The sequence below is a fragment of the Danio aesculapii genome, chromosome 17, assembly GCF_903798145.1.
Source record: "Danio aesculapii chromosome 17, fDanAes4.1, whole genome shotgun sequence".
NCBI classification, from domain to species: domain Eukaryota; kingdom Metazoa; phylum Chordata; class Actinopteri; order Cypriniformes; family Danionidae; genus Danio; species Danio aesculapii.
The window spans coordinates 41,365,509-41,379,900 of NC_079451.1; the positions used below are offsets into that span (position 1 = coordinate 41,365,509).

Below are 14,392 nucleotides of genomic sequence, written 5' to 3' on the forward strand. Positions count from 1 at the left end.
CCTCTCATGCTTTATACACTGCAGTGTTTTTGTACTCAGCGTTCTCTAATAACTACCCTAATGAATAACATGATTATTGAATTTATACAGTAATAAACAAAGTGCGATCCTGGCTCTCTCCCTGTAATTAGGCTGTTTCCCTTTAATAAGAAAATGGCTCTTTTATTGAGAAACTCCAGCAAATGGAAAAGTGTTTTTATGTCCTGGACTTGCTTAAATGTATAATATCACGCTTCAAAGACATTTTGTCGGTAAAAAGACTTGACCGCAGTGTACAATGGATTCTGACATAATGTGCAGGTGAAAGCGCTGTTTGTTTATTCTGATGTTAAAGTTTGAAGTGACTGACGAGTTGTAGCATGTTTGATTTCAACAATACATGGTTTTCTGTGTAGTTATTCGTTTTATTGGTCATTTCTGCAGTTGAAGCAGAGGATTGTGGTTTAGTTGAGGAAGTTAGCTGCTCTTATCAGCAAACGGCCTGTGGGTTTTTGGCCTCTTGTGACATCCACACATCCCGGACAGCCAGCACTCTTCCTGATAAATCATTCATAAAGCTTGTATGTTTTGCGTGGACTGAGTGCCCTTGAAAAAACACACACAACAGGGCACTTTACACAGCTTATAAATGTCTTCATTTAATATATCAATAGTACAAATTAAAATTGCTTTCATACCAATACAAATATCTCAACGCAGCCGTGATTGGCTTCATGTAATACTTTCTTTGTGATTGCCATACAAATATTTGATTTATTTTATTTTATTTTAATTAATTTTTTTGCCTACTACATTATTCATGACGGCATTTCTCATCCATTAAACTTGACTGTATTATTTATTATTTTTATTATTTTATTGGTTTCCTCAAACGGTTTGAGTAACCTTAACTTTTTGGGTTTTACAATATACAAATTAATTTGAGTTCAGTCGTACGAAAATCCCAAATCCACCTCTAAACCTAACCGTTATAGGGGATAAGCAAATCCTAATAATTGTACGAATGATATCGGACTGTATGAATGGGTTTTAACCACAGCGGTTCGACCTGTAGTTTTGCAGAGTGACTAAAAAGTTATCAGCATGACGGTAAAAAAAACTACATTTCTAGTCAAACCATTCTTCTGCAGTCTTATACTAAAAATAGAAATAAGGGCAGTGTTAATAGCTAAAATTGTGGGAGAGCGTTAATATTATGTGATTGTATTGTATTGCAATATGGAGGCATTGAGTGTTGATGTTAAATAAAAAATTATTTACGAATACTTAAAAATTAGAGATTTAATGACAATAATTCTCTATGGTTACAACTGAATTAATTACAAACGACTGTATAAAATGATCAAATATGAAATGATAAAGACATATGATAATAATTGTACCCAGCTTAAATGTAAAAATAAAGTTACCAGAGGTAGAAGGAGAGACAGGGGCAGGGAGAGACAAAGAGAGTAAGTAGGCCTCAAAGAAAGCCTAAGAGCAGTAGAGCCAGAGAAGATAGACTTCAGAGGAGGAGAGGAGCAGAGCAGGGAAGCGCAGAGCCGTAAAAGAGACACCAGGAAATAAAAGGCAGAGCAAAGTTTACCACCTAAGTTTACCACCTATTTTGTCTCTATTTTGTCTCTATTTTATCTATACCTATTTTGGCATATAAACAAATGCATATGATAATTCAGACTGCTCAAATTCATACATTGTAAAACCGATTGCAACAAACCATTTAAGTTTAAAAACTAATCCTAATGAGTACTGTGAACTTAATCCATTTGAGTAAATGAAGCAAGTTGATCACAGTCAAACCCAATAAATGAAGAGAACTCAAATCAACTGAGCACTGTAAAACCCAATAAGTAAAGGCAACTCAAACTGTTTGAGGAAACCGATTGCTACAAACCATTTGAGTTAAAAAAAACTAATCTATATGAGTACTGTGAACTTACTCCATTTAAGTAATGAGGTATTACATTAACTCTTTTCCTTCAACACAGAGGTCAAAACTCTTTTTAAATGAGTAGAATTAACTTTCAGTCAATTTTGAGTTAACTACACTCATTTCATTTGATAAAGTTGACCGTTGGGTTTTACAGTGTATGAATTAATTACCAAATCAAAAAGTTACGAATTGAGATTGTGTTAATGAAACCAACAGCATGCAGCTATGAGAGAAGCAATGAAAGCTGATGCTCTCTTTAATCTCCTTTCACATTTATATAATTTCCACAAGCTTATTTCACAGTATTTGAGAAAAAGATGAAGAAAGACCTAAAGTAATGAGAAAAGTGGGCAAAAGAGATTAAAACAGCAGGTGTAAATGGTAATGTTTCTCTCACCTGCTTGTGATCTGATCAACCAAACCAAACTAAGTAACAGGTGTAAACAAAGCTTTAAAACTGCCTAATAGAAGGTCTGTGTACTTGTATATGTGGTTTACTACATTGTAGAAATGTTGGGTTCCACACAACTGATTTGTATTGGAACAACATAAAGGAATTATTCATTCATTCATTTTTTTTCCGGCTTAGTCCCTTTATTAATCAGGGGTCACCACAGCGGAATGAACCGCCAACTTATCCAGCATATGTTTTACGCATCAGATGCCCTTCCAGCTGCAACGCAACACTGGAAAACACCCATACACTCTCACATTCAAAGACATACACTACGGCCAATTTAGCTTCCCAAATTTACCTGTACCACATGTCTTTGGACTGTGGGGGAAACCGGAGCATGCGGAGGAAACCCACACGAACACGGGGAGAACATGGAAACTCCACACAGAAAATGCCAACTGACCCAGCCGAGGCTTGAACCAGCGACCTTCTTGCTGTGGGCGATTGTGCTACCCACTGCGCAAAGGAATTAATTTAGCTTATTATTTTTTACACGCATAAGTGCATTGAACATAAAACATTTACGTTTTCCCCCCCAAAAAACTCAGAATTTTGTTGTTTCAGCTCATTTTAAATAAGTAGTTTGAACAAACTCTACTCTATTAAGGTGGTTTACGAGGACGTGGCTTAAAAATCATACTTAACAGAGTCTTTTGACTTTCAAAATTGGCCACAGGTTTCCAGTAAGGGTTGGGTTTGGGGGTAGGTGTTGGGTAAGGCCATATAATAAGTGGTCTACATGAAATACATGACAGAGTCCTCATAAACCATGTATTCAAGTCTGCGTGTGCGTGTTCAGTCACATTAGAGTGTATTGTCAGCACCGTGACTGTTCACCTCTGGTATATCACACGGCTTTGATGTCTCACAGGCACTTATACATGAATCCCCTGAGGCCACACACACACACACACACACACACACACACACACACACTAACACTTGTCTCTCTGCAGGGATTTGAGTGTCTGACAGACCCCTATGGCTCAGACTCGTCATCACACTTCTCCTGAAATGAAGTTGCCCTTTCAGAAATTCTTGCCGGCTCTGTAATCCTGACAGCTTCTCTCGTTCTCCTCTGAATGTTTTTGTTGTGTTGTAGGTTTGAAGGTCTTTGATGACCCTTCCCTTCTTTAACATCTTTCACCATTTATGCATCGCTACACACACACACACGCACGCACGCACGCACACACACACACACACGCGCACACACACACACACACACACACACACATTTGAACTATAATGCTGTAAAAGCTGTATTAAAAGTGTCATTGGTCACAGATTAAGTTTGGTTACTCAGTTAGTTCTAATACTGGTCCATTTCTGTGGAGAACAGAATTTGTGTAGGACAAATGTGACAGAATTATTGCAGAATTTTTGCAAGTTATGACGCAAAAACTAAAAATTCATTTATATATATTTAAACAACACTTCTGTCTGGTTCTTGAATCTGATTGGCTGATAGCCGTGTGATATTCTGCGAATACCAGCACTCATACAGCCTCTTAACCCTTCACCCTTGTGCATTACTCCGCCCACATACAGCAACAAGCAGAGGACACTCTACAGTTTGATAAATATTGTAGCTGTTGGACAACATAATGTTCTTTTGAGGCTTTTTGAGTCAAGAATGTAGTTGTTTAGATTGCAACTATGCAGTTCATTTATAAGATAGTGCCTATTTTAAAATATTTGTAATTTTAGAAAGACAGCACATAGGCAACCATTAGCCTGTCTTTGAGCAAAGATGGTTGACGATGTTCCTCCACAAGATGGCGCATAATAAGCCCTGAGAGAAAAACAGCGTAATTTCAAACTACAGCTGATCAAATCATTATTAAACAGGTAAATTACTTTCTAAGTCGATCTCTCTCTTTTGTATGTTGTTGTGTTGTATTTATACCATAGTAATATAGTGATCTCCCGATTGCAACAGAGAAATACAGGGAAATCTCTGTAGGCTGATGACATTTCATGCTGTTCAGCTGTGTTGTCTTCACTTTAGACATTACGCTAGAGAATCATTCAAATACTAGCTCTAAAATGATGTTGGTGAATAAGCAACAGTTTCTGCTGTTCTGAAGTCAGTTGCAGATGTGAATGAATGGCGGAAGAAAGTAGTTCCTCTTACAAAAGGGTTTTGAGACTCTATGGGCCCTATTATACACCCGGCGCAAGACGTGTTTCCAAGACGTGTTGCTATTTTCAGACCAACACAACCTTACTTTTTCCATCTTCCGCCACGTTCAAATAGCAAATCCATTTGCGTCAATTTGTGGACTCGTGTGTTGTGGTCTAGAAAAGAGGTGTGTTAAGGCGCATTGTTGGCGCTTTGCTGTTTTAAGGAACGAAAATAGACTGTGCAATAGACCAGCTGAAAGCAGAGCTAAAGTCCAGCGCAGAGAGCATCAGTTGTGCGCCCTGCTTACACATTGCTTAACATGCAGGATGTACAGCAATACACAAATATCTTTACAAAAGAAAAAGAATTCAAGGATTAAAATATTACAAAATTCATTATTTTCTACATAAATATAAAAACCACTGCCTCCATGCCTTCTTCGCCTCAGGGGATTTTTTCAGTTTATTCACGACAACTTGCTTTTGTATAATGTTGTTATTATTATTAGTATTATTTATTAAATGCATATTTATATTTGGTTTATTAAAAACAAGCTTAGATTTGTCCACCTGTCAGGTTTTGGACCATATGGGGCATAGGACATGTCTTTGGGTATAACTCAAATGTTTGACCACACTTCTTTATTATTGTTCATTTATTCATTTGCTGGAAATTAGAACTGAATTTAGAAATAGTTTTTATACAAATCTTTGTGCTTAACAAATGAAATTAATGGATGGCTTATGGAGTCTTCAGTGAGTGCATCCAACATTTTTCCTTATCTACGTATTGTGATATTGCTCATATATATATATATATATATATATATATATATATATATATATATATATATATATATATATATATATATATATATATATATATATATATATATATATATATATATATATATATATATACGGTTGAAGTCAGAATTATTAAGCCCCCTGTTTATTTTTTTTCCTAATTTCTGTTTAACAGATAAGATTTTTTTTTCAACACATTTCTAAGCATGATAGTTTTAATAACTCATTTCTAATAAGTGATTTATTTTATCTTTGACATGCTGACAGTAAATAATATTTGACTAGATATTTTCAAGACACTTCTATACAGCTTAAAGTGACATTTAAAGGCTTAACTATTAGGTTAACTAGGCAGGTTAGGGTAATTAGGCAAGTTATTGTATAATGATGGTTTGTTCTGTAGACTATCGAAAAATATATAAAGCTTAAAGGGGCTAATAATTTTGACCTTACAATGGTGTTTAAAAAAATTAAAAACTGGTTTATAAATATATATATATATATGTAAAGACTTTTGGACATTTTTTTGCATTTAAAAAAGTATTACGTTCAAAATGATTAGCCCGTTATTAGCCAAAAAAAATGTTTTTTTCAATTAGCTACCGAATAAACTACTGTTGTCCAGTGACTTTAAACTAAGTAGCCAAGTTTACCTAATTAACTTAGTTAAGCCTTTAAAATCCACTTTAAACTGAATACTAGAATTTTGCAAAAAAAAAAAAAAAAATAAATGCTAGTAAAATTTTATGCTTTGTCATCATGGCAAAAGCAAAAGAAATGAGTTATTGAAAATTAGCTATTAAAACAGCTATGTTTAAGAATCTTCTCTCTGTAAAACAGACCTTAAGAAATATTTTTAAAAGAATTCACATTTCACAGGAGGGCTAATAGTTTTGGGAATCATTTATTTATATGAATTACTAAGTGAGGAATATTTAAATGCATTTTTAAATTAGTTTACATTTGCGAACTTGCACTACAATTTAAATATTACAATTATAAGTGTAATCTGTTGTGAATTATATCTCATAAACAGGATTGTGAGATGCTGTCTGGAGAGAAGTCGGCGTGGACATCCATAAAAGACTCCATTCATCACCTGGAGCAGCTTCAGTCAGAGCAGCGTATCCTTCACAGCCAAAACAAAACATGTTTCAGTGTCTGACAATCGCTGGGCAATTCACTTATGTATGTCAGGGTTTAGGAGGATTAAGTGAACCAGCCAGCAGCGCTTTTACTCTGGAAACAACTACTCTGGAAACAACTGTACTAGACGAACTATGCCCAATACTATAGTCCTATAAATTTCTAAGACTGAAGTGAAAGGTGTGAGGGTAAAGCTGTCACTTCTGTCCAGATCGCTCTCTTTCAGCCTTTGGACACTCGTCTGATGGACTGTATTAAAGAAAATACAGGCTGTCTGCAGCTGAAATAACAAGCATTGCATTTTGTGTTCTGTGCACTGGGAAATCTACTAGGCTTTGTAACAGGTATAAAGAGATAGCTTAACCTAAGGTGAAATTTCTGTTAGAGTTTACTCAGACTTCTGTTCATCACAAATGAAGATATTCTTAATCTGTCTCTCGATTGAAAGTGTGTTCAATCAAAGCTTTGGCTGTTTCTCCTGGTATTAATGTTTTGTTTTATTCAGTAATCTGAGCACAGGTAATCAGCAGTACCGTTTTGGTGGATGAAGAAATCAAATCAAGCATAGAGCTAAAGTATAGATTACCTGATAAATTGAGTATTAACTTAATTTAACTTAACTTAACTTAAACAGCTTACTTCGTAAACAACTGACAGTCATGACCCAAATATAATTTTCATTTTCAGTAATAAAATCATAAAAATTTGGCACTCGAGCTGAGATGAGCTCCTATTTTTATGTAATTAATTTTTAATCGGTTTGTATATTCTGTGAATTGTTTACTGGAGAATCACTCTGAATTGATTATTTGAATCAGTGAGTTGTGAACTGGAGACTCAGAACAGATCATCTGAATCAGTGAGTTCTTTAATTGGACCCTCACTCTGAGCAGATTTCTTTGAATCAGCGAGTTGTCAACTGGACACTTGTACAGAATTCATGATTTGACTCAGTGAGTTGTCAACTGGAGACTCGCTCTTATCAGATCATCTGAATAAGTGAGTTCTTAATTGGACCCTCACTGAACAGATTTCTTTGAATCAGTGAGTTATCAATTGGACACCTGTACAGAATTCATGATTTGAATCAACTGGACACTTGTTGAAAATGAATCAGAGGGTTGTTAACTGGGACTTGTTTTGAATTCCTGATTTGAATCAATGAGTTGTCAACTGGACACTTGCACTGAATTCATGAATTGAATTAATGAGTTTTTAACTGGAGACTCAATCTGAACCAAACATTTGAATCAGTGAGTTGTCAACTAGAGATTTGTTCTGAATTCATGAATTGAATCAGTGACTTGTTAACTAGAGACTCACCATGAACAAAACATTTGAATCAGTGAGTTGTCAACTAGAGACTTGTTTTGAATTCATGACTTGAATCAGAGAGTTGTCAACTGGACACTTGTTCTGAACAAATCATCTGAATCAGTCTGTTATCAACTGAACACTTGTTCTGAATTCATGATTTGAATCAATGAGTTTTTAACTAGATTCTTGTTCTGAACGCATCATCTGAATCAGCGAGTTGTTAACTGGAGATTCGCTCTGAACAGATCATTTGAATCATGAGTTGTTAACTAGACACTAGCTTAGAACAGACCATTTGAATCAGTTAGTTGTTAAATGGACTCTTGCTCTGAACAGATCTGGAATCAGTGAGTTGCTTATTGGAAAACTGCTCTAAATGGATCATTTGAATCAGTGAGTTGCTGAATGGAAACCTGTTCTGGATGGATAATTTGAATCAGTGAGTTGCGGATGGAAACCTGATCTGGATTGATCATTTCAATCAGTAAGTTGACTCAAGAACACATGCAAACAGATCTGTCCAGTTCTTTAATTAGTTGTTTAGTGTGATTTGCAAGCCGATTTAACACACTAACTGATCAAAATTCAGCTCATGTGTTGCTTCTCCACTACATGGCTGAAGTGAACTTTCATTGGAGGTACTGAAATCTCTCATAAAAATAAATATTTGTATTCTGAAGATGAATGCATTTCTCAAAGGTTTGGAACAACATATCTTTTTCATTATGGGGCGAACTAACCATTTAAACCAGTAAAGCTTCCTTCGCCTTAGCTGCTGTAGTTTTATAATGAATTTCATCTTCATTTTGGTCATGTCCTTAACTTTCTAATCAAAAGACTGGGATGAGCTGCTGAAGGAGAGCCAGGCCCTTCTGCACAGATATTCAGATGTCGTCCCAGACAGGAACATCTACATGCTCCGACTGCTGGATTTGGCCATGGATGCCTGCATTAGTCTGGATGACTATGAAACTGCGCTGGAATACGGCAACAGGGCTCTGGGTCCTTACAAGTGAGTGTGTGCATCTAAAACTTCTGTTCTGGCAGATTTTCTGCTAAATCTCAGTGGAATACACCTCCATCTCTCATTCAAATCTATAAAAGTCCTATTATAACTGTGACTCACATAGACTCACTCACTTCTGAAGACCAAAAAGAAACAAGTGCAGCTTTAGTTCGCAGGAACACTTTAAATGTGTTGAAAAACTGTCCTCTATAACATGTATCTGTCTTAAAATGTATGTTATTTGTTGCCTTTAAAATGATAGTTATCCCAAAAATGACCTTAAATAAATAAATTAAACTGCTTTTATTCCAACCAAAGAAATAAGGAACAAAAATAAGAAAATACATACTTGATCTGTGAAACATCACTTGGGAACATGTACTAATTCACATAGTTTTTAAACAGGTAATACGTTTGGTGAAAAGAGACGGTGAATGAGTGTGTATGGGTGTTTCCCAATACTGGGTTGCAGCTAGAAGGGCATCCGCTGTGTAAAACATATGTCGGAATAGTTGGCAGTTCATTCCACTATGGCGACCCATGATAAATAAGGGAATAAGCCTAAGGAAAATTAATGAATGAATGTTCCAGAACAGAACATTATACACGTTTGTCAGAGAACTATCCCAATTTTAGCATTTAGAGAAAGTAAAATGTATGTTTTTCCATCTGTATCTATAGCGGAAAAGTGGGAAATGACCCAAAGCGTCTGCAAATTATAACTAAATGGTAGCTATGGCAAGCATAGTTACTGCCCGAATGTAATTACTGCACATATTTTGTGGTGCTTTACATCAAGGTTATAATAGTTTTAGATTTTATTTAGTTTAAGTATTTATTTCATTTTGAGTTTTTGTTTTCAAATTCAGTTAGTTTTAGTCTAAGAGGCAGAGTTTTTATTAGTTTCCATATTTTGAAATTGCTTAGTTTTAATTTAGTTTTTATTAGTTTCAGAGTTAGTTTTTTTTTTTTTGTAAATAAAGATATTTGTTAGGTGCAGGATTTAAAATCATCAGAGAAAATATTGTATAATAAAAACTCATCCCAAGATCCATTTTTTTAAACATGTATTCAGAGGACGCATGACCACTACCATCTACCCATCCTCAAATTCAAATACAACAGCCCACAAGATAGCAGCCCTAAGTACAATATGTGCACAAGGCTGCTTCTGAGGTTAGATACACAGTATTGATGGACAGTTCAGATATTTAATGCGAATTAGAACTTTAGTGACAATCCTCCCATGTTAGGACACAACATAGTAAAAATTTGTAGTCAGCAGTCATAATTTGAGTCAGTTAAACATCAGCATGATCTGAAAAGTTTCTTACAATTATGTTTTGCAACCCAACTGAAGCATGATTACTTATTTAAATTACGATTTTCTGATATGGAATATATTTACATTTTACCCGATCCTCTCATTTAAACCCTCGGTTTACCCACGCTGCAGTTGTACAAGTTTGCTTCAGTCACAGCAGGCTGTCATGTACTGTTTGTGTTCGGTTCACCTGCTGAATCACGCATGTGATTATAAGTTCACCGGTTCTCAAATCTAATCTCAGTGTACTGTTCTAATAACTGAATGACTTGGGAAATGGGGTGTATGCTGAAGCATGCTAATAGGACTTTTAAATTGCCAGTAACCTAGGTTAAGCGCTTCCGGTAAACTGAATGCCATTGCAAAATCGGTGCGTTTAAGGTCTGTTTTCCTTAAAAATCAGCGATCTCCACTGGCTGAGTGATATCCGATATAAAGTTGGTCTCAGATTGTACAAGAAGCACTGCATTAAATTACATTTATCCCTGCCATATCTTTGTAATATGAGCATTTATTTTACCCCAGTATATTCAATGGAGCTTCTGTGGTAGCCTGCTGATTCTGATGGGCGTGTGCGAGTAAATGGCTTTTTGTCTCGTTTTACGCTTGAGCAACTAAATGAATGCCAAAGTCTATTTAACTGATGGTATTGTAATTACATTACAATATCAATGCTGTAAAAGGAACCGTATAAAATGGAAAAAAATCACAATAACAGGTCACCGGAAGTTTATCAGTATGGGAACAACACTAGCTCGGCATATACCCTATTGGATTATTTCGAGTCAGAGGGGGTATCAGGCATGTTTAAATGTAAGTAGTTTGTGTAAGTGCTGGAGACATGAATCATTTCAAATGATTTAGTTCGATTTGGTGACCTAGTTCAACCGGTTCACTTCTGGTTAAAAAGAATGATTCGTTCGCGATCAGGATCACTAATACAGAAAGAAAGCCCGTTATTGGACAGAGATGTTTTAAAGGGCACCTATGGTGAAAATTCTACTTTTCAAGCTGTTTGGACAGACATGTGTGTATAGACCGTCATATTGGGGTGATATAAACACACCCAGTCCTTTTTTTTTTTCAATTGAACAACATAAAACGGTGGACCAATTGGAGCAGTTTTCAGACCGACTGCAACTTGACGTAGGAGTGCCGTGCCCCCGCTCACCGAATTGATTGACAGCTGCATATTAACATGTCTCTGTAGTAATGCGTATAATCATATCAACAAGAAATTGTTAAAATTGCTAGGGTCATCAATCATCATCAAACGTGATCAAGAGTGAGTTTTACAAGTTTAAAATGTTTTAAAACAGTGCACGTGTGTAATGAATTACAGCGATTTAGCTTCAGCTTTACTTTATCACCACAGCCCTGTCAGAACAATTATAAAAGAAGACGCTTCAATCCCGCTTTGTGAACATTAAATCAGGTTTATTTTGTACATTAACATAACAGATATTCATACAGCAGTGGAGATTAAATGTATCCTGTCACATTTGTGTGTCCGCACTGTGTGTGTGTATATCTGTGTGTGTGCGTGAACTTTGTACGACATTGTGTGTGACTCATCGTTGCAACTCCACAACAAATGCATCAAATACTCATTGGTAAAGTTCTTACTGTAGTATTTTTCACAAACGTTACATGAGATCTGCTTCCTTCGTGTCTGTCTGTTGTCTGACGCAGCCGAGGGAGGAGATTAAGGCATGCTGACAGGCATGTGGAAATGGTGGGCGTGAAGGACTAGCCTTAAAGGCACAATAAACAAAAAACGCTACCTGATGTTCAGAGCTATAAAATAGAAACTTGTAAAAGGTATAAAGAAATAATCTGATGGGTGTTTTGAGCTGAACTTTACAGACACATTCTGGAGACACATAAGACTTACAGTATATTAATTCTGGAAAAAGGGGTAACCTATGTGCCCTTTAAAGGAATACTTTTAGGTGTCTGCTCTGGTCGTATTTAATGCTGTCACTGTGTTGCTGTCATGTCCACTCGTTTTTGTTGCGGGAGCAACAGCGAGAATCAGGATTCCAGACTCTCGGGTGCCATAAGGGTCAAAAACCTTTCAGCACGAAGTAAATAGGTTTACTTCTAAAAGGCACACAGTGGGCTTATATGTAATAAATACATATACAAAAACTTTATTTTGTACATATTTTTATTTCAGTTACCGAAAATGAGTTAAAACTTGAGGTTTTTTTTGGGGGGGGGGGTTGTTTGTTTTCGTCAACTATAATAACCTTAGCTTACATTTTCAAAACTACTAAGAGTGTATACAGTGTATTCGGAAAGAATTCATAGCGCTTCAATTTTTCCACTTTTTTTATGTTACAGCCTTATTCCTAAATGGATCAAATGTATTTATTTATACACACAATACCCCATAATGACAATGTTAAAAAAGACTTTTTGAAATTGTTGCAAATTTATTACAAATAAAACGCTGAAAAATCACATGTACAGAAGTATTGACAGCCTTTGCTGTAAAGCTCTAAATTGAGCTCAGGTACATTCTGTTTCCACTGATCATTCTTGAGATGTTTCAGCAGCTTAATTGGAGTTCACCTGTGGTAAATTCAGTGGATTGGATTGGATTGGATTTGAAAAGGCATACACCTGTCTATATAAGGTCCCAGGGTTGACAGTGCATGTCAAAGCACAAACCAAGCATGAAGACAAAGAATTGTCTGTAGATCTTCGAGACAGGATTGTCTTAAGGCACAAGGCTGGGGAAAGTTGCAGAAAAATTTCTGCTGCTCTAAAAGTTCCAATGAGCACAGTGGCCTCCATCATCCATAAGTGGAAGATGTTTGAACCACCAGGACTCTTCCTAGAGCTGGCCTTCAGTGTCTTCTGTGGAGAGAGGAGAATCTTACAGAAGGACAACCATCTGTGCAGCAGTCCATCAATTAGGCCTGTATGGCCAGATGGAAGCCTCTCCCCACCTGGAATTTGAAGGACTCTCAGACTATAAGAAACAAAATTCTCTGGTCTGATGAGACTAAAATTGGAGACATCCTGAAAGAAAACCTGCTCCAGAGTACTCTTGACCTCAGACTGGGGCGACAGTTCATCTTCAAGCAGGACAATGACCCAAAGCACACTGCCAAAATATCAATAGAGTGGCTTCACAACAACTCTGTGAATATCCTTGAGTGACCCAGCCAGAGCCCAGGCCTAAATCCTATTGAACATCTCTGGAGAGATCTGAAAATGGCTGTACACCGCCGCTTCCCATCCAACCTGATAGAGCTTGAGAGGTACTGCAAAGAGGAATGGGCAAAAATTCCCAAAGACAGGTGTGCCAAGCTTGTGGCATCATATTCAAAAAGACTTGAGGCTGTAATTGCTGTCAAAGGTGCATCAACAAAGTATTGAGCAAAGGCTGTGAATACTTCTGTACATGTGATTTTTCAGGGTTTTTATTTTTAATAAACTTGCAACAATTTCAAAAACTCTTTTTTAACATTGTCATTGTGGGGTATTGTGTGTAGATGTTTGAGGAAATAAATGAATTTAATCCATTTTGGAATAAGGCTGTAACAAAAAATTTTGGAAAAAGTGAAGCGCTATGAATACTTTCCGGATGCACTGTATATATAACTGTTCTAATGTGTGTTTTTTCCCTTGTTGGATGAAATACCAGGCAAAGAAAGCAATAATTCAATTGAGTTTTCAATGTACAGTAAACATGCATCCACCTCAGCTTATACATTGCAAACACACTACATTACATTGCATGCAAACACACTTATGTATTAGATACTAGTAAATCGTGATTCAGGTTATCGTGGTTATACACTCTTGTGATAGTCATACATACTAGCATGTTGCCTTCCTAAACACCAGAGGCCTTTTTCATAACCTTTATCCAAAAAAGCTTGTTCAGCTGTGCTTAAATGGGACAAATGGATCAATTTGGGAAAGGGCAGACCTCAGGTGACATGCACCGCAGGACAGTATTCATCACCAGCTACCGCTGAATCAATGTGCATTTCAGTTTGTGCACCGTAACCACTTTACGACTTCCCATGAGATGTGTCAAACGGAAACCCAGAACAAACCAGTGGACGCTACTCTTAAAAAGCAAGCGTTTGTGCACACATTCATGAAAGTAAAATGGAAGATCTTCTGCAGGAGGTTTGTGACTCGTCTACTGTGGTTTTTCATTTGTGGTTGTTGTAAAAAGCTGTTTGGAAAGGTCTCTTTCCCATAGTGCTCAGAATAATACATACCTCCAGGCTAAACGCAAGGAGATTATTG

The 14,392-nt window shown here is 36.4% G+C and overlaps 1 protein-coding gene across 1 annotated transcript in view; it reads left to right on the forward strand.

The window, feature by feature from the left end:
• Positions 1-14,392, forward strand: part of smyd3 (SET and MYND domain containing 3) — a 67,150-nt gene that overhangs the window by 16,368 nt on the left and 36,390 nt on the right. The window contains exons 3-4 of the mRNA XM_056476754.1: positions 6,361-6,448; positions 8,625-8,799. Of these exons, the coding sequence (XP_056332729.1) occupies positions 6,361-6,448; positions 8,625-8,799 (263 nt within the window). The remainder of the gene's footprint in view (positions 1-6,360; positions 6,449-8,624; positions 8,800-14,392) is intronic.